The following is a 21,257-nucleotide window of genomic DNA, read 5'->3' on the forward strand; positions in this document are numbered from 1 at the left end:
GTTACACACTTTACGATGTGTCCACATGGTGTCAGCCTTATCTCTCTTTTCACTTCAACGAGTTCACACTGGACAGTTTGTCCAGTAATCCTAAAAGATAACTTCAGAGTTTTCTCTTTTTTCCCTTTATGCTACTGGATTAACTGCTGCACTTTTGTGCTTCCAAACTGGCTGCAGGGGCTGAAATCTAACTAAACTGCCATAAAATTGCATTTGAATATTTATAGTGCTCAGAAAACTACCTGACTTTTTCTCCTAGTAGCACCATGGGAAACTTGAAGTCTCACCCATGTTTTTACAATATATCACGGATTAGCATTAAGTATTGTAAATGTTTATTCATGCCATCTCCAGGATGAATTACAGGACTTTTCACAATTGCTCAGTTATACCTAAGATTCAAGATTCAAGAAGTTTATTGTCACACTGCAAAACACAAGTGGTTACGCAGAGCAATGAAATTCTTACTTTGCAGGTTCCCTTCACACCACTAAATAACAATTAACTAAAATAAAGAATAAACCTAACCCTGAGCATGGAAAATAGCATAGAAAATAATAAATGAAGTAAAAACAAGTGCTTTGTAGCTTATGTAGCTTATGTGTGGGTGTAGTCAGAATTTAAAGTGAAAGTAGTTGCAACGCTTTCACAGTGGTTATATATAGAAAGTATGCAATATTAAAATTTTTATATTGTAAAATGTATACTGTATACCTAAAGTATATTCTCAAGAGGTCAAAATATCTGCATCTTCATTTGCAAGTATGATGCTGACATTTTAATGTTAGTAAATGCTAGCATCAAGCTGAGCATTTACTTCAAAGCAAATGTGCCAAAGTAGCCACAGTCTCACCAAAAACCAAACTAACTGTTGGTCATAGACTGTATATAAAAATGGCTACCCGTTGCTTTCTGGCCATAGCAATTTGAAACCTCAACAGTAGAATTTTGGACGCCATCTGGGTTTTTCTTTTTTGGAAATAAGCAGTTGTATCCAGTCTGTGTCTGTAGCCTTTACGCCCCCTTCTTGGTGTGATTGGACCTTTTTGCAGTATTCTTGATTGTATTTCTCTTTTAATGGATTTCTGTCATAAAAAAAAAATATGGCTTGCTGTTTTTTACAGCATGGTCAAAAAGAAAATCTCTGCATCAGTTTAGGTGAATAAAATTCCAATAATTATTTAGCATTTATTTATTACTTAATACTAGTAAGCAAATATATGTAATGTATCTTGCTACCCAAGCTTGCTAGTGTTACCTTGTAACTTAACTAACTTAACCTAAATCTCCTTCTGGCTTAAAACAAATAAATATAGCCAAAGAAAACTCAAACAAATGGTAGAATGGTACATTGAAGCTTCTAAATGTGTATTTTAAAACTATCAGGTGAATCATCGTCTATATCCATTGTTTATATACAGTCTACATCACTGAAACACTTTTGGAGCCAGCCTCGAGTGGCTACTTCAGAAATCACTCTGTATTTGGCTGTTCCCCATTTGGCCTCATTCTTCAGCCTTGGATGTTGGTGCTTGCTATAGACACATCAGTTTGGGTTGATCCTAAAAGTGATGAATGATACAGCTTTTAAATTCCTCTGTAAACCACAATATATGAGCTACATGACAGTGTTGCAGATATTTGGCATGAGTCTCAAAAACACCATTAAAACAAACACTGCAATAAAATCAACGGTGGTTGTTATGAGAATCAAAATTACAAACTGGAGTGACTGTAAGACTAATTTATCTCTTCAAACATATCTTTCAGTTGATCCTCTTTTTTTTACCATCTATGTGACTTCACTCACTTTTACAAACAAGCACAGCAAAGACTTACATTTAATTGCACGTCCAAGCCTGCTACATAATTAACACTGGGTTGTATAAGCCTTTTATGTGCTTGGATGCTGTAACAGAGGCAGATTATATCTGTACTAATCTACCCCCAAGTGTGAAGTGAAGACAGCTTTTAATACTGCATGTTGCTACACAGCTTCAGGCACAATTGTAAATGTCATTAGCTGTCCCGCTGCTTCCCTTCTTGTCTGTCTTCTTTGTTGTGTGGCCCACATTCTTTAAAGATCTCCATTATTAATTTAGCTTAAAAGGCCCTCAAGATGTGTAAGGCTGTGCATGCATGCATGTGTGTGTGTTGTGTGGGGACTGTCTTTTAAACCTACCGTGTCTGTGTTTTTCTTGTTGCTTGTGGCTAAGACAAAAGATATCCCAGGTTCAAAGCTCCTGCTGACCTTAACAATGCATGATGTTGGTACCAAAAGAACAACAGGGCTCTGATTCACACTAAAAACTAAACTGATGAGTTAAGATAAAGCTACTGAAGTGAGCATCTTTTAGAATACCAGCTTAGTGTGGATGAATGTTGTGGTAAATAGTCTCAGACAAGGTCCTTCCTCATGGGAAAGCAAAATAGATATGATGAAGTGGTATGAGTGGAATTCCTAAATATGTTCATGCCTCAGCCACCTGAAACTAATGGAAAATACCACCTCACCTTTCTTGTATTTATTTATTTCCCCCCTTTATGATTTAAAGGTGGTCTGTGAAAATGGGGCAGTCTCAAAAACACAGTTTATCCTCCAATCCAATGTAACCAGCATTTACCTAGACTAATTAATCCCTGATACTTGACTTGGTAAATTCACGTTTACTTCAAGAAGCCACCTTCTATCATTTGTGCCCATTCACTGTAACCACCACCATAGCGCCAAGGGCTACAATTGCAGAAAAGTATCTTTAACTATTAATGCAGTCCTTGATTTCTTTGTGTTGTTGCTCTCAAATCTTGGGTGGTTAAAGGGTAACATACATTTTATGATCATCGTAGAATCCCACTTCCAAAGACATTAGGACAGGAGTTGGGCATGCAACACATCTCACAATTTTTTGAAAAGGAACAACAAAAAAACTGGAAAAGTAAGTGTTAATAAAAAGAAACCACTGGAGTAACATTTTGCAACAAATTACATTAATTGACAACAGATCAGTAACATGATGGGGTATTGAAAAGGCACCTTAAAAGTATACATACAATACATACAGACAATATCTGTATGTATAGTGTGACACAGACCCGGGCCAGTTTGCAGCTCATGCCACAGGGTCTTGGCCATCATGTCCTGATTGCCTGATTACTTTACTGTAAGCAAGTGCAGTGCAGGAATGGGTTAAGAGAAACACATCAACTTCAACTGTTGATGCGCACGCCATCTTCTTTTACCACAGGGACAGGCCATATTTGCAAAAATTATTTGAAAATATTAAATTGTAAAGCACTTTGTGAATTTTGTTCTTTAAAAGCACTTTATAAGTAAACCTTACTTAGTAGAAGATCCACTTAAAATGACACAGTGTGTATTTAGAGGCTATCACAGCAATGTTTAGAGTGTTAGAAGGGCAGGAGCTATATTATAATGCCCAAATAAATACCTGTGCCAGAATAAAATGAATTGGCCAAAAAGATATGAATGTGTTTTTTAGCAAAAAACTTGCATTTTTAGTGTTTATCCTAGATTCAAGATGTAGTATCAGGAAATAATCTGTTTCAGGTCTTAAATAATTTTCCTTCAGATTTAAAGGACTTATTATTTCCTCCTTTCTTATATATCAGTATATATCTGATGTGTATGTGGTTACTGTTAACTTCAATTTCCCCATGACTGGTGGAATTTGTTTGACTGCTCTAGTTCACTCCAAAGACATCCACGTTAGGCAGTAGATGTGAGATAGGTGACATATTTAAAGCTTGAAGTGGCTGTAGTAACCCTGAAAAAACATCCATACAAATGCTAGTCTATTTCCAAATGTAGAATACATATTTCTTCAAAAAAAAAAACTTGTATATTTTTTCACCTTTAGGTTAACAACATAACTGTCACTGAAGGTTAAAGATTTCCCTACAAGGGCACAAATATGTGACTGTGACAACCTTGCATGTTGCCTTTTGTCCTCTATGTGGACCCATGCTGTTTGTGTGAACAGTATTCAAGACCTAGTTCATGCAGGGAGCGTGTGCTTATGATGCCGCATCCCTAATCAACAGATCAATATGAAGCTGGTGACCTGGCAAGGATTAAATTGTTCTCTATCCTTTTTTAAAGAGCCTTAAGAACACATGGGGTCCCTAAGTGGGTAACTGGTTGTACTGAGCATAAATTCCTCATGCACAGACAGCAGCTGTTCATGTCTGCCAAATAGCTGCCGCGAGGGCAAGGTGGCCATGACCACAAGGGCTGAAGGATTGGTGTAATACAGCCGTCTTTTATGGAGATACCTGTCAAAATACTCCAGGCAGAATAAAAAGAAGCTCACTGATAGTTATATCAGTGAGCTGTTATAAGGGCTTCATGTGTGTTTGTTCATTTAAAGCTGAGAGGCCAGCTAATGTTCTCTGTAATTACGTGATTTGGTTTGAAGGTAATCCACCTCCACAGCATTTAGGAAGTGCTCAGTTGCTAAACGGAGGAGTTAATTTTGATGTATGAGAATGATGTTCTAATTTAACTGAAGCACGATGATAATTAAGAAAGCAGGTGGGAATTTGGGAGATGGCAGTTTGGAGTAAATCATACCACACTGCTACAAGCCCTATTAGCAGCAGCAGCAGCACTTTGGAAATTTCCACAGAGGTGGCGTGAATGTGAATTTGTGCTGCTCCACTCCACTTAAACCCCCGCGAGCCATCATTTTAGGGATTCCTACCTATAAAACCCGGAGAGCAGTCAAATGGTGGAAGTGGAAGCTAAATTGCTAAATTGGCTAGTCATTCATATGTATATTAGGCTGTTAAGTAGGAATTCTGGAGGGAGGGGAGTGGGGGTGGGGGAGTGGAGTGTTTCAGTTTGCCATCTTGGGGAGAAATCAACACACATGGGTGTATGTCCTTTGTTGCTGACATTTATTGATAAAAACAGTACAAAAAACCAACCATTTGTACACATATTTACAAATAATTCAACATTGTCAGCAATCACTCACAATCCTGGCACTGCCATGGTACCTGTAGTCTGCATTTACCACATGTGTATCTTTTGCAGTGAACACATCGCACAGTGGCCTGATTTTTCTTGCATTTGTGTTTGACCTGACACGTGGCTCTTTTTCCAGGGCTAGGTGTGGAGGGTTGTGTCCGAAGCAACTGATCTTTTCTTGCCTTCTTCGCAGCTACATGAGAGCGAGCCAACTCCCTTGCAAGCTCCACCAGGAAGTCCACCCGTCTTTCCTTCGTCCCGGTGCATGCTTGATACAGCACATGTGCATTCAGTGCTGCCATGTCAATCATGTTATAAAACACGGCGACTGGCCAGCGCCGTGTTCCTTTGCGGACAGTGTACTCCCGAACCATCTGGTCCATCACATCCACGCCACACTTTGTTTTGTTGTAAAGGGTGACAGTGTTTGGCTTCCTTTTGGTAGTGTTATCAGTCTGAACCACGCTGTGCATGCTGCTAAGAATATAGACTGTCTTCTTCCGTTTGGCCGCATACGCCGTCAGCGTGGCAGCAGAGGTTGAAAACACCTAAGAAATAAGATAAATTGTTATTTTCATAGCCCTTTTACACACAATGAAACACATAAACATAGAACCACAAAAGACCTGCAACATACCTGAGTGGTGAATACATTGCGATCTGTCTGTCTAGTGGATTGAGGAATTTCCCTGCGAATCCTGTTGACTGTGCCGAGGATGGTGGTTTTCCGTCTAAGAAGTTTTTGTGCCAGTGAAAGCGATGTGAAAAAATTGTCCGTGGTAACATTTCTGCCCTTGTCTAGGAATGGTTCCATCAGCCTCATTACTACATTTTCAGAAAGTCTCTCCCCAGTGGGACGACTGGGGTCCTTGCCAAGATATGGGAAGACATTGCAAATGTACTTGGATTTTAGGTCGCAAGCCACCCAAAACTTGATCCCAAACTTGTCAGGTTTACTTGCAATATACTGCAGGAAACAGCACCGAGTCTTTGATGGGAAAAGCTGTTCATCAACGGTGATATGTAGACCAGGGTTGTAGCACGTGATGCAGTTGGTGACAAATGATCCCCACACACTGGAAATTGCAGCAAACTTGTCAGTCTTTGCTCGATCACAGCGGGTGGACTTGTCATCAAAGCGTAGGTGTTGCATGATGTTTTGGAAGCGGTTTCGTGCCATAATTCCAATTATCTGTGGGTTTCCCAGGTTTGCTGACCAGCAGTCATTTACAGATGGAAGCCTGCAAACCCCCCGCAAGATCACAATTGCAATAAATGCCATTAGTTCAGGGAGGTCCATGAACCAATGAACATGCTCCGTTTGCTGTGCATGTTGAATAGTCCATTCTTGAATGCTACGAAGCATGTCAAGAGTGACGAAACACAGGAAGCTCTGAAGGCGACTCGAGATACTTCTCCTGGCCTTAGCCGTTGGCTCTCCATCTGCAGCGTACGCTTCTATTGGGGTGAAAGGGAGACAGGTCCCCACATGTTCTTCACGCCACACTGTGCCATCTTTCGCTGTCTCAGTCCCCAAACAAGGTCTCTTTTTCGGTGGTGGTGGTAGAAGCCTGGGGATGCTAGTGTCAGACTTTTTTTAAAGGTCTCTTTTCTGTTGATGTATGTTTTTATAGGGGTGTGACAAATCTGAAATAAAGCGCTGCAAAAACTTTTTAAAAAAGTATATTTGTCTTATTTCTAGTCAAAATTATCTCATTACACTTACGTCCCTATATATTACTGAAATGTTGCTCTGCAGCTGATTTTGTCTTATTTTAAGTGTTTTAAGTTGAATAGAAATAAGACAAATATACTTGGTAAGATTTTGAGTTTTTGGAGTGAGACAAAACAATGCAATGCAAACATCTAGAATAGTGTATCATAATTCCTTTTCCCAATACTGAAGCCTGTAATATTTAAAGGTTTCAAAATGATGTGTTGAGAAAAAGACATCAGAATAATAGATAAAATAAAATGTAAAAAGTTCAATTAAATTTATTCAGAAAGACTCTGAATAGAAGATGTAAACAATTATAACAAACTACTAAGTGAGGTTTTTCTATTTTTCTTAAATAAAAACTTAGACGCCTACTGTAATTTTTAAATAACATGTTATAAGTTCCTGATGTTAATATGAGTATAACATTAAAAAATCATGTTTTATTGTGACGGTTCCTTTTTTAAAAAAAAATATTCATAAAAATATTTATAAAAGTACGGTGTGCTTTTAAAAAAAATCACAATATATTTAACTTGTACGTTTATGTAGTAGCTTCCCACTAGGTGTTAGCAGATGTGGCCACTAGTTGGTAGCCTTGTCCTTTTTATTTAATTCAAAATCCCAGTTGTGTTCTTGCTACACCTGTAAGGCTGTGTTTCTTATTTTAATGGCAAAAAGATCAAAAGCAAGGCGTGCTATCTCTTCTTCACAATATCTCTCCAAAAATGTTAAATAACATCACAAGAGATGAAATTCAACATTTTTTAATTAATTTACTTTTCTGCTAATTGAAGGACATCGTTTTGCATCAGTCTCCAGGCAGTGCGTTTACATACAGGTTATTTTACTGCTGACCAAAGCCAGCGTTTACAGTAAACACCTGTAAATATACACGCCACTTGCATAGGTGTCATTCAGGTTATTTCCATTATAGTGTGTGTGTGTGTGTAAACAGGGAGGGGGGCAGGTTGTGGGGTGGAGGGGGCAGGTACGAGCGTTTCAGCCACTCCTCCTCATGGCCACGGCGCGTCTCTGCTCCAATGGAAACAGGCGGGATCCCCGGACTCCTCCAATCACACCTTTCCTCCATGAGGGCGGCGGGGTGGGGGGAGTCCTGAACCGGAGGCAGGACCCGACGAACTTCCACACTCGCCACAGGAAAAGTCGGGAAAACACATCTGTCCCCGCATGACGCTGTTTGTGTCGGCCTGCGTGTGTCGTTAAAGCCGTAGCGGTGACCGTTAGCGGGCCGGCAGTTTCCCGGAGCGCCGGTGAAGTTGTGGCCGCTGTTGACGGCGGTGTGGTAGCGTCGGGACGCTTTGCCGCTATGGAGAACATTCACTGATCGGATTTGGAATTGGTTTTCTTGGATTTATCCCCGGTAAACCGAGCTGTTCCCGCATATATCCTATTGGCACCGTGGAGTAGGAATATTTGGATGAAACAAAATGCCTGGGAAAACCAAGTACAACCTCGTAGATGATGGGCACGATCTGAGGATCCCATTGCACAACGAGGAAGCATTCCAGCATGGGATCAACTTCGAGGCAAAGGTGAGTTTCCAAGTAACTTTGAAGTGGTTAGCGCAGCACTTCATTTATATTTTATTATGTCACCGAGTCTTCTTCGTTAACTAACCTGTGCCTGAATAGCGCCTTGTTTAACTCGTATATACCGTAAACAAAACAGGTAACTGGCATAAGACTCTTGGGTCTCCCGAGAATTTGTTTTGTGCTCACGCAGTAAACTTAAGTTGTCAGCTTGTCAAGAGGTAAAAGTTGCCCAAAGCTGGGCTGATTATTACCTTACTGTAGGAACTTGTGTTTGAAATTAAAGGAAAGTCAGCTTCCTTTTTCACTAATGTGCTGTACCTGTCATATTTTAGTACATTGGCAGTCTGGATGTGGCGCGGCCGAGCAGCCGAGTGGAGATTGTGGCAGCGATGAGAAGAATACGGGTGAGTGGAAGGGAGCCTGACAGGACGCCGTTTAAAATCTTGCATTTTTTCATATTTTTCCTTTTCCACATCATTTGATAGGACACGACTCCACGTTGTCCACGGTTTTTTCTTTTTCTTTTAAAATCTGTTTACTTTTCGGCATTGCGAAGCTAATTATGATGGAAGAGCGCAATGCTATTGAACTGGACCCTGAACGTAACTTTAGCTTATTATAGGCTTATAGCTTAGTTATTACTTCTAATAATGAGCACTGCAATTATGCTTCCTCTAATATTTGTACTCATTTAATTCAGAGACAGACTCAGTTGGATTTTTAAATATCAATTTTACATATAATGCTTAAATCACATGTCAGATTACCATGTGAGGCCATGTAAAACTGACTTGGAGAAGGCCACAGTGTTGTTATTTAGCATTGGTTTTGTGTGAACACACCTTGGAGTTTAAACGTGGAGCCCTTTGAGTGTCTTTGACATGTCTTGCCTGGTGGGAGGTTTGGTCTCCCATGTGCTCCATCAGTGTTTTGAAGTTTCCTTTGAAGCGGTGCACTGGAGTGTGACTCTTACCCCCTCTCTCCCCCCCTCTTTCTGCTGTGTAAATCCAAGATTTACAGCTTTTTCACTCCCAAAAAGAAGGCTTCATCTTAATCAATGTGTCTGCCAATCATATTGCGGCAAGCTGATGTAGGTTGTTGGAGGTGTTGATGTTTTCGGGGACTGGTGCTGAACTTGTAGGTGGAAACGAAGTGTTAGTTCTGTCCCTATTTATAATCTTGTGGTTTTAAAGAAAATTGTGCCCCCCACACACATGCTGACATTTTATTTTAAAATGCTGACACTTTTCCCTCATTAACAGACTTCAGTTTTGCTCTGCCATTGGCTCATTTCAGCAAGTTGCTCAACCTTTGAGCAGAGTTGAAAAAAAAAACCCTCTCGTTGGCCCTTTAACAAAGAAGTGACCTGCTCCTAAAAAGTGGACCTCCCGGAATGCTGCCATGGCAGCTGTTGTTGTTGGCAAGAAAACGAGCATTGGTTTGGCTCCTCCGGTGTGAAAATGGTTTGACACTGGCTGGACAACACAATGGAGGGAAACCACAGGTATCAAACTTGGAATGGAGATCACGTTGGGGATCGGGGCGCTGCAGGAGTCACTCTGAAGGCATTTTGTTTGAGTTGGGTTACCAGTATGCCGAAGCAGTCTCCACTCAGTGATTATGTAAGAAAACTGCACTGGAATGCCCCAGTATGTTTTGGTAAATGCAGAAATGATTGGTTTGTTTAATTACTTTTAGGGCATTCATTTACTGATTAGTACACGCTTACACCTTATGCAAAATCTGGACTTTTTAAGTAGGAAAAGAAATCACCGAAAGTAGAAACACTGTAATCTTCAGCAGGTTTATGACTGGCAGAGACAATCATGCGTCTTTGCCGTTAGTTTCACTTAGAAAGAAACAACAAAGGGAGCTATAGAGGCGCTGTCCTTTATTTATCCTTGCAGTTAGAGTTGCCCCATAAAACCAGTTCACTGTGGATTAAGGACTACAACTGGGCATCAAGCAACATTCTTGCAGCCTACAGTGTTTATTCTTGATTCTTGACGTATATTATCTATCCCTGAAAATGTTTGGTCCTTCTTCAGTTTAATTGTACAGAAAATAAAAATAAAAATCAGTGTTGTGCGTTTCATTTGTACCACATCAAAACAGAGCTTTTCATTATGGAATTGATCAACTTTCCCCTCGCTTCCCAGGCTGTTACTGTTGAGCAGCTGAAGAAAGTTCCGGGGGAAGCTGTTCAGGGAAGCGATCCCTGAACAGCAACATAAAAGTGGAATCAGAACAATGCCTAGACAAAAGATAACATGCTAGTTTTTCCCAAGGTTCCAAGTTCTGTGGTGTTGAAATGCAGTAGTGTGATGAATAATCATAAAAGATGTGAACACAACTTCCTATTTCCCTGCCACAATTACAGTAACTGGTTTGTCTTTTATATGACAGCTACCAAACAAAGCTGACTGTTACCGGCACTCATGTTTTGTTTCTAATTGAAATGTTCGTGTAACACCGGCAGCTTGTGAAATTTGTGAAAGTTAGTCAAAATGATGCTTTCCTGCAGCTTGTGTTTTTCTTGCAAGGTTACTATCAGACTCCATTTCTGCAGTCAGTCAAAGTTTTGGACGCTGCCTGGCAACCGGTTGATGTATGGTTTCATTGTTCATTGTGTGCATGAGTCACCTGTAAGCTGGTAGCTGATAACAAACAGACAACAGTGCAGAGCAGGAAATAGGCACCTAGAATGGAGCCGAACGCAAAAACCGGCAGGATTTGACGTTTTGTTACACACACACGCACACACATAAAAACACACACGAGTAAACACACCCACTGTGTTGCACGTTGCTGTTGAATGATTAATGATCTCTCCAGAAATGAATGGAGAAAAACACTTAACAGATGGGAAGAGCAGTTTTCACTTCACTTAGTGAAACTTCCCAGCTGAAAGAAATGTAATGTTGAAAAAGTTACTAATGCATTTATGAACTTTTTTCCTGTTTTTTGGAACTCAGGGTCTGTTTTGCAGTTATATAGTGAATCATCAAATGACAAAGATATATTTTAATAAAGATTTTTTTCTCCACCTGTTTTGTTAAAGCTGAAATGAGGATCATGTCACATTTTTTCCTTTCTTCTGTTAGTGAAAAGATAGACTTGCATATACAGATTGAAAGAGCTATAAAATAAAATCCACCTAAATGCATTCTTGTCTTATTTTGCCTTTTTTCTCCCTGTCAGCTACAGACCAGTCAGAGATGAGGATCCTGTATTACATGCTGGTCTTCATAAATTAATTTTATTATTATCATAATCTGGAAAAGTGCAGCAGCAGCTTATCTGGTTAAAAGAAGAGAAGACCTTTGCAGTGAATTAAAGAGATTAATTTCTCATTAATCGCCCTTTGCTGGGTTAACTGACTGTAGGAAGACTGAGCAGCATGGGATGAGAAGATTAGATGTGTCTGACGAGACATTTGTGAGGGCTGAAAGAGCACAGCGGTGGAGCTGGAGTGCGTAAAAGACAGAAATGGAAATGCTTTGTCAGTTCCTCTGGCTGTCAGGCTGAACCAGGACCTTTGTGTTCGCTCGGTGCACCAATTAGCTGGTGGCTGGAAAGCACAGTGCAAGTTTATTAGTCTGGGTTTTAGTTAGCATTTTAGCAAACTGTCGTAAAGCTTTGCACAAACTGTCCACTGCAGAAATTGGATGGAGGTTTTGAACAGTAATGTGCAATCTTTGTGAATACAGTTAGGCACTGAGAGGAAATATTTACAGTACTGAACAGTCTTGTGCTCTATTAAAATTAGTTGTTCCTTCTTGCGAGCCCAAAGACTCGTGGGAATAAAGATGTTTACGTTTGAATCATGTAGCAGTTTTGTGATGATTATTTTCAGCTCATTTCAGAGACTTTTGATCACCGTGGTTTTGATTTCCTGATGTTTGTGTGACCGAACACAGTACAAAGTTCAGCTAGAAATAGGCCACCATAGAACAGACTCCCGTAGGGAATAATTTGGTCTGGCCAGTGTTTGTCTTAACAGTGCTTACATTAAATACAGTAGCACTCCCTTAACCGTGTGGCACGAGGAAGGAGGAAGCTGTGATAATTAACTAAGGGAGGGATACTGTACATTAAATGTAGTATCACCTTAAGCACGCAGTGCAAAGAATAAGCGAAATGTGACTAAACAAATATCGTGCAACAGTTCCAAGAAAGACCAGAAACTCAGTTAATACAGTACAGTAATTAACTTCTTATTTAATTTAAAGAGGAAACACTGAAATGGCAACCAAAGAATGGCTGTATTCTTCTGTAAATGTGTCTTTTGTTCAGTAGATATGAACCTATAACCTTCTTGTGCCGCCCAGCAAAGAAGTTATAGAATTGAAATGATTAAATATCCCTGAACCGTGACTTAATTCATCCAGCTTCACACTGTGCTTGAGGACCTGATACAACATCACATTAATGTGACCAAACTGTAATTATCACGGAGACAGCTATGCTAAGTGGCCCAGTGAAGTAATTGTACAGTTGCTTGTACCTTTGCCTTAGACTTTCTATCGACTGTGTGCAAACATGTATAGTTTATGTCTGTTGTGTACACCTGCCTCAGCTTATTTCCCTTCAGACAGAAAATATGAACAGTGTTCATATTTCAAGTCCTCACAAGGAGAGAATTAACTGCTTCAACCACAGAAAGGGGACAACTAATGAAGCAGAAAGTTAGTAGTGCTGACAGGTGAGCATTATTGGTAAAAGTGACAGCCTTTCTCCATCAGGATAAAAAGTCTTTTAATTACTGGCAGCCAGAGCTGACCTGCTTTATTTGATTGACTTTAATGAAGTAAAGAAGCTTTTGCTCTGTTCATGTAATCCGCTTGAATTAATAAATGGACTTTCTAAGAAGTGATGTCTTGCATTATGAAGGACCTTCAAACACTCATCTGTTGTGTGACTTATTTGTATTGAATCTTCTTTTTGCATTGTGATGATTGCTTTACATGATACTCTGCAGCTTCTTGCTGATATACTACAGAATGTCAAAACTGACAGATTCTTGTGAACAGTGCAGTGTGATTGTATTTACAGAGGTAAATGGCATGTAGAAAGTTGTAGAGTAACTAATTTATGGTAAAGCTCTCTGAAAAGTGTTTGAATATGTACATTAAAAAATTTACAGTAGAAAAAGAGCCGGCATTTAGTGTGAAATCTACACTGAGCCGCAGTTAATGAGGTCGAAAATTAAACCGGGAAAAACAGCCAGTTTGGTGAGATCTCTGTAAACCTGGCTGGTATTTTCCATACATGCCTACATACTGTTCGTCCTCACCGCAGCAACAGTAGATCAATGGCTTTATGTTTAATATGTCTGAGTGGCTAACCACGCTGACTAACTCTCTGAAGAGTAATGCTGGGGAAATAACACGGACATGTCAGGTCAGTGGAAACAGCCCGTCGCATTCAAACCTCCCAGTGAACTGAATCACAGTTTAGAACACAAGACAAAGACACACCGTGGAAGAGATCCAGATATTAATAATAATAATGATTAAATACAAAGTCGTGTAAGAATGCAGAGAGTGAAAAGAGGTAAAAGAAGAGACCCCCATTAGTAAAAGGTAAAAAAAAAATGGGGTTCGAAGAAAAATAAAAAAACATATGATGTTGAAAGTTAACATAAGAAGTGTCCTTTAAGCTGAAGAAATGTGAAATGACGGTAGCCTTCACTTATTCATTCCTGGAATCCTATTATCAGATTAGTCGATCTGATTCTATTTTAAATATGCTCTGCAAAACTGAGAAAAAGACCTAATACACAAACAGATAATATGTTTCTGAAAAATGTCATCAATTCCTTGCTTTGTAGCCAGAGACTCAACAGCACTGCATCAAGCTAAAACATGTTGGTGCTCATAAACAGTAAGCAAAGTGCAGCACAGAGAAATGTAGAAAACAGTGAATTGAAGGTAGCCTTGTTCGAGTGGGCTTTTTGTGTGTAACAGCCTCAAATCTGGGCTCAAGGACCACTTAGGGGATTGGAGAGGTTGGAAGAAAGTGGATAAAAATGGATTATGCCATCATGTATTAAAACACACCAAATAAAATCTGTTTAGCTGACTAGTTCCTGGTTTCTCCGCTTGTTGTTTCACTATCTGTCTTTAAAGGGTTTTAGGGATTTTTCTTGTTGGATGGCAGGTATAATAAGAAACTGCGCCTCTACACAGACTCGACACAGAAACTGTCTCAGAGTAGATCTACTAGTCCATAAAGGTTATTACCACGTTTGTGACTTATGGATGATCAGTAGAGGCCTGCTAAAAACTCCTGGAGTGCTCATGAAGAAGCCTGCTAAACGTGCTTGTCTTTATAAGTACATCAGGAAGTGTGAAGGAGGGTTTTTATCCAAAGGGTTTCCTCTTAAGTAAAACGCAGTGTTTGCTGTTTTGAAGTGGTAAAGATTTATGCTAAACCATTTTTGCTTATGTATGAATTTCTTTGTAGAGTGTTTTAAAGCATCTCTTTGTGTTCTTCAAGCTCTCTCTCTTTTGTTTTGGCCAGAGCTCAGAGGTCCTTTTCAAACTTCAGGTCACAGTTTAAAGGTCATGAAGTGCGCTAATAATGACCTGTGTTTGGCTCATTACCCGCCCTCCCTTTTCGCCCCCAGTTGCTCCTTAAATTCCGTTTTCATCGTTTGAGACGATTGGTTTGGAAGGTTAAGTGATCATAATGAGCCTCTGTGTAGTTTACATTAATGTTATGGGACACTTGCTCAATGTCATGTTTATCCCTGCGGTTTATCCTATGCTAGCTGTCAGCGAAGTGCTAGCAGGCAGGCTGTCATTTCCATGTAAGTGTGTTTAAGAAGTGGCTAATATTTAACTTACCGTGTTCGTTACAGATAGCAGAGGGTTTGGCGAGCTGCTGATTGAGAGATGGCATGTATACACACTCCATTATTTACTTATGGTTCAGGTTGTTACAGGAATCTCTTTGAGCTAAAGGCTCAAACATGTAAGGCTTAATTAACAATGGTATGTAACTCAATTGTTAATGGAGTAATGATTTATTCAGCTCAGTGCTGTTGGAGGCATGATTTTTATGTCAGTGCATCTGAAAAGCAGCGTGTGGTAACTTTTTAGAACTGAGCCATTAAACAAAGCAAAAACGGATGTCAAGGTTGAAATTTAAGCCCAATTTAATCTGTATGATGCTGTTTAAAAAAGGATTTTCAGGCTTTTAAGGAGCATTGCATTCTTTAAAAACAGCCCTAAGAGGTAAACATCTTTTGACTGCCTGAAGTTTTACACGTTTTCCTCTGTGTTCATTAGTTGGCCGTTGTCAGGCCCTTAGTCACCCCCCAGCTTGGTAGAAGCATGATAAACTCTGCTGTCCTGTCCACCGTTTATCATGTGAACAGGGCCAAATGCCCCAATAGGCTGGGTCTACACTAGTGACCCCCTGTTGGTGCTCTTGGACAAAAGCAATAATCAGGATTCTCGCTAATCCACTTACTGTAACCAAGTTAAAAACAAGAAGCAAACCTCCACCAAAGCAGCTCACTCTAAGGGCAGTATTTACTTTAAGGAGAAAAGTGTTGTATTTTGTATACATTCACTTTGTTTTCGTCGTGCTTATAGTACAAAAAAGTTTGTAGTGCAGTACAAACAAGTGCAAAGTGCAGGCTTTTGTTATTTGCTATGTTTAAAACCCATTTTAATATACATAATTTTCAGTAACAGTATTTTTTATTTCTTAGAAGTATTATTTGATATTGTTTTCATGTATGAGGATATTGTACGTGTAGGATTCACTTCATTAAGTAAAACGTGTTTAAATGTTTTGCAATAAATATAGTATATAGTATTACAGTAATATAAATATAGTATAGTATTTCCAGGAACATTGTACATGTATTTAAATGGTTATAACCTGTTATTGTCATGTATGTTATAAAGTCCTAATTAGATAACATGATATTTAGAGTCCTGGTATGCCTATGTGTCGTCAATGGAAAAAATGGTAGTAAGAAAGTTTTAAATAGCTCTATATAGTCCGAGTTACTGTGATAAATCTATTGACCTTGAACACAATATTGTAACTCTTTATACAGGACTTTTTTATGGTGACAATACACACCACACTAACAGTTTTCCTCATGGTAACCCTGATAAGGATAGGCGATATGCTTACATTTGGAAGTTGGCAGAATATATTCATGGAGGTGTATTTGGAACACTAGCAGCACACTGCTGATTAGTCATCTGAGGTAGAAATTTAGCACAGGAAGCATCATCAAAACACAGACTGAGCGAATATAGTGTTTAAGAATGGTATTCTGTCTCGCGAGTAGTTCAGGAGACTTAAGATATCCAAAGCTGTTAGGAATTGAAGCTATTGTGGTGGAACGGAGTGGCCTAGCACCTTACTAAGAATCTTCCCCATAATTTTTAGTCAGTGTATATGAGAGGTTCCATTTCATTTCTGTCTGTAAGCTTTTTACTTGGTCGTCTTCAAGCTATATTCAGCTCTTCCAACACACTGTGTGTATGTGTGACTAAGCAACCCAGTGCCTTTATGTGGTTTGCAAACACACACCTCCTCCTGCTTGGCTTCTCTGTTGAAATTTAAGGCTACAATCAAGAATAATATGTAGTCCTAAATGTGCAAGTCTTTCTGTTTGCTCTTCTCTGTAATCCCACCTTTTATCCTGGCCTTTTCATTTAATCCCCCTCTTGCACGTGGCCCCCTTTTCCATGAACAATCTGTTCTGCTTGTCACATCGTCCTGCCCTTCATCAGAGGCCGAGTGAAACTCTGGCTGATTAACGGGGTTTTTTCTCCGAAACACCAGGGTCTTTGTCAGCCCTCGCTGTAACTAATGGCCACACAGACTTAATTCGATCCCTCCCCTCTTACTTTATTATTAACGCCTGCCATGCCACCGAAATATGTCTCATCCTGTGAAATTTGTATTAACATTTTAGTCTCAGGAACATTAAATAACCCCCAGATAAATATCAAACAACCAAATTGTCCAGTTTGCTCCTGGTTGAAGGAGGAGGGATTTCTCTCCTGATTTCACATTAGAAATATCACTCAAGAAAATAAGAAAAAAAAAGGAGCTATTTGACAGATACCTGGTCCATGTCTGTGCTTGAAAAGCAGATGTTGTAGCAAAAGAGGAAAGTCTTGGTGGTAAAGTTGTTGAGTGAATTGGATCGCAGAAGCACGTAGACACAAATTTCTTCAGATTTTATGATTAACAGAACATCCTATCATTGGTTAGTAGTCATAAAGAATGTGTAAGCATTTTCCCTGTTTCCCTGCATATGCTTCACAAAATTAAAATGAACATTTTCCTATGTTCCATTTATTATTCACAACAGTTAGCAGTAGCAGCGGCATAATCTGCTGTGATTGGTTGGGGGTGAAGTGAAGTTGGGACAAATGAGGGAACGAGAATAACAACACTGATTAAATAGACTCACATTTCCATATAACAGGTGTGCAACAAATCATGCAACACTTCTTCTTCTCTGTGGTCTTGGTGAGCTGGGCTTGAATGACTTCTCCACCGTCCAGGTTGTGGTACTCTCCTGAGTAGAAGCAGTTCGGGATAACAGAGTTGGAGTCCATCTGACTGAGGAACAAGGGGCTGGTGAAGTAGCTGAATGAATTTTGAGGACTACTACAGGAACAACCTGAGCAGGCTTGTGTTTGGTATTTAGCACCAACTGAACTTGTAAAAGGAAATCAAACAGGACCGTCCGTTGATTGAGGATGGTGTAGTTCTCTAGAACTGATGGAAAAAAAGAGAACTCTGAGTTGGCAGATATACTATTAGAGCTGTAAATATACCTGGGCGGCCTGCCAAAGTAAAGTCTCTGTGTGAGCAACACTGTGTTCATATTTTCTACTTATTTCAATCAGGGGGCCTATGCAAGCGATGATGTGAAAGTAAATCAAAGTGTTTTTTTAGGAGGATTATGTATCTGTGCTTGAAAGATATAAAGCGTATAAAGTGTTTGCTGCAGGTTTAGACAGTGAATTAACTCTGATCCAGCAGGTTTGAATGTTGGTGTACGACGAAGCTGTACTCCTGTTTTAAGAGAGCGCGCACACACCTCTTTCCACTGCCTCTAAGCTTGCAATGACAAAATAGGCAAACAGCCTTGTCAGCACTATTAACTGCACTCCAATTACATCTTTACCTCCTTTGATTCCTGCCTCCATCTTTTCCCCTTTAGCTTATGTTTCTCCACATGCTCCGTTGCCACCGTTCACAACCCGCTGCCTCACTTGCTCATCTTCTTTCTCTGACAAGATAATATAGTGTAATAGCACACAGATGCTGCAGGGCTCCCTCCCAACGGTTCATGCCGGAATTTCCTCAAACTCCACCCAGACCCTACGTGGCCCAACGTGCCACCTGAACCTCCACCTTCTTTCTATAAATGTCAGCAGTTAACCAAAGAATGAATCTTGACTGTGCCCTGGGGCGGGCAGCAGGACGGTGGTGATCCAGGACAGTTGAAGGGGGGCGTTGTTGGAGTGCTGAGCTGGTTGCTGCTTTGCTGTGCCCTGCAGCGTAAACATGGGAAGGTACTGTGGTAGAGATGCTGTGCCTGGGAGGAAAGGGAGCTTTCAGAAGGTCCCTTTCCTGGTATAATCAGCTGCTCTCCAGTAGGTTTTGCCTCCTGCTAATCAATACCAGCACCAGTATTTTGGACTCCAGCCACCTATAGTAGTCCTTGTTCTGCTCTGCACCCACAGTGATCCTGGAGTAAGGACACATAACCCAGCTCTCAACCTCCTGCAAGATGGTGTAGCTAGAATATGTCCGAAATAAACTGAATGACATCAAACTTCAGAGATGAGATGTTTCTCTCTGCTCCAGCATACTGGACGTCATGCACCAGTTCCTGCTTCAGACTATCCTCTGTCTGTCTTAAACACTTGCAAACACGTGCCCTTCATGTTCCTTTTATTATCAGGCCTGATTTGTCCTCTTAATGCTTGTTTACATCTCTTTTTGCTGAGCAGTGAAAGGCAATTGGTCATGGAGCTGGAGTGAGGTTTTCTTCATGTAAAAGTGATCTTTTTGCTTTTGTCAGTAATTTACAGCTGTGAGCTCCTGGCTTGACAGTATCATTTACTCTACAATGACAGCGTGAAATTCAGGAATATACTGTGCTAGCAAAAAGTGCTATACACACAAAAAAGAAATGATTTCTTTGGTATAAATTTTTGCTTTATTAATCGATGATTGAAGTGAAAAGCCTAACGTAAGAACCTTAAAGAGTGGATGTAGATCACTGATTACTGCGAATGAAATGTATTAGAGTTTAGGCAGTGGATCGGACAAAACGGGGATCTCAAGCTCACTGTGCATTCCCAGATTTCATTTCATGATTTTTTTTCATCTGAGTTTTGTAACCGTAGTGGGTTAAAGAACTGGTTGTAAATGTAGGAAAATTTGAGAAGCCTGAGTAAGTAAGGCTGGGTGATTCAATTTTATTTCAGCAAATATAATTTTTTTTAATTTTGATTTTTTTTTTTCTAAACAAGATAATTGGAACGAAATTATTAGTTTTCTTGTTCACTTTGCTGTCAAGTGCCTTATTTTCTTTTGCAAAACCCATTGATTTACAGCTGTTAATTTTCTCTTCCTAAAAGCCCACACACTCAGTTTTGTTCAGCTGGGAGCTAAAATAACAGAAACAGTCTTTTCCCAGCAAGGCAACTGTCATGGTTTTCCATGAGTGACACCTGTGGATGGCATTTGCCTCTAACCCAGTCCACTGTTGATGCCGTGCTAAGGAGATGTTGCCTGATTGCATTGTTGTTATTTATGAATTTTCAAATGTACTGTTTAACCAAAAAATTTAAAAGCACATTTTCAGATTTGAATTAAGGTAATTTAGTTGCATCACTGAGAAGAAAAAATGGTTTTAGTGGTTTTTATGTTATGCAGGTCTCCCACATTGATTGACACAAAGACAAAAGAACTACACGAACGGTGCTGAGCAAATTTGTTAGACCACCTAAGAAGAAAATCAAAATATTATATGTTTTATTCTATTCAATGATTGCAAATAAAAAATTGTAATTTGGCATCTTAATAAAAAAAAATAATGATTATGTTTTACTATGTTTTTCATCTTTTTATGCAAAACAATACATTTGAAAAATGATGTTGGTCATTTCCAGTACTGTTAATTGCGGGCAGCTGTGACATAAACCTTACGTTGGGCAGTGATCCGGTAAATTTGTTGAGCATTATTTGTTTGTCAGCGGTCAAACCATAGGCAGGGAGAAACAAAATGTAAATTACTGACGAGAGCTTAAAATCGTTTTCGTTTCTGTAGGTTTAACTTGTACTGTGCGTGTACTAAGCTTCAAAACACCAACTTACCTGTCTCAGCGGACTGCAAATGCACTTGCATCAGTCAAGTAACACGTCCGGTTTCCCAAACACTTCTACTCAGGATTCTTTGAATGTTGAGCATCTCTCTTATGATGTCTTTGGTTAGCTGCCTGATTTTAACTGGTAGCATTACAGCTCCATAGCTGTTTTACTCTTGGGTCTGTAGGGGGTGTTGCTTTAACCCTTTGTCTTCTTGAATCTCAGACGTCGCACTGATCTTTAACTATCAGGTCTTGAGATCAAGGCTCCACAAAAACCACTTGAACCTTTCTACCATAAGGAAACCCTTGCACTGAGGTTTTGGCACGTCCAGCAGCTGTTAATCAGAGTTACAGATTTCTCACCATTGGACGAGCGCATGCAATTGCTCTGGCAAACTGACCTTTCAGCCTCACACTGATCCTCCAAGACTTCCTCCCCTCTGCACCCACTTTCCAGTTGAAAGTGAACTTTTAAAGAAGTGCCTTGAGGAACAGGTGGAAAATGAAGACACGGCCAGGAACAAGGTTCCCCCCCCGGCTGCTTTCGCTGCTCTGCTTCCGTCAGCCCCGTCCTCCTATCCTCATCTAATAATGCTCTGTTTCCTTCTCCTCTTCCTCTC

At 39.9% G+C, this 21,257-nt stretch overlaps 1 protein-coding gene across 4 annotated transcripts in view; it reads left to right on the plus strand.

Annotated features, from left to right (window-relative positions):
* The first annotated feature begins 7,768 nt into the window (after positions 1-7,768).
* nos1apa (nitric oxide synthase 1 (neuronal) adaptor protein a) overlaps positions 7,769-21,257 on the plus strand; it is a 249,641-nt gene continuing 236,152 nt past the window's right edge. For 2 of the 4 annotated variants that reach the window (XM_085437187.1, XM_085437188.1), the window contains exons 1-2: positions 7,770-8,263; positions 8,596-8,667. In XM_085437187.1, the coding sequence (XP_085293313.1) occupies positions 8,159-8,263; positions 8,596-8,667 (177 nt within the window). In that variant the 5' untranslated portion in view covers positions 7,770-8,158. Of the gene's footprint in view, positions 8,264-8,595; positions 8,668-21,257 lie in introns of all 4 variants that reach the window. The other 2 variants (XM_085437190.1, XM_085437189.1) reach the window with 2 other exon arrangements.

The sequence above is a fragment of the Copadichromis virginalis genome, linkage group LG17, assembly GCF_057382275.1.
Source record: "Copadichromis virginalis isolate Kocher_CV1m ecotype Utaka linkage group LG17, C_Virginalis_male_GT1.1, whole genome shotgun sequence".
In the NCBI taxonomy this organism is placed as follows: Eukaryota; Metazoa; Chordata; class Actinopteri; order Cichliformes; family Cichlidae; genus Copadichromis; species Copadichromis virginalis.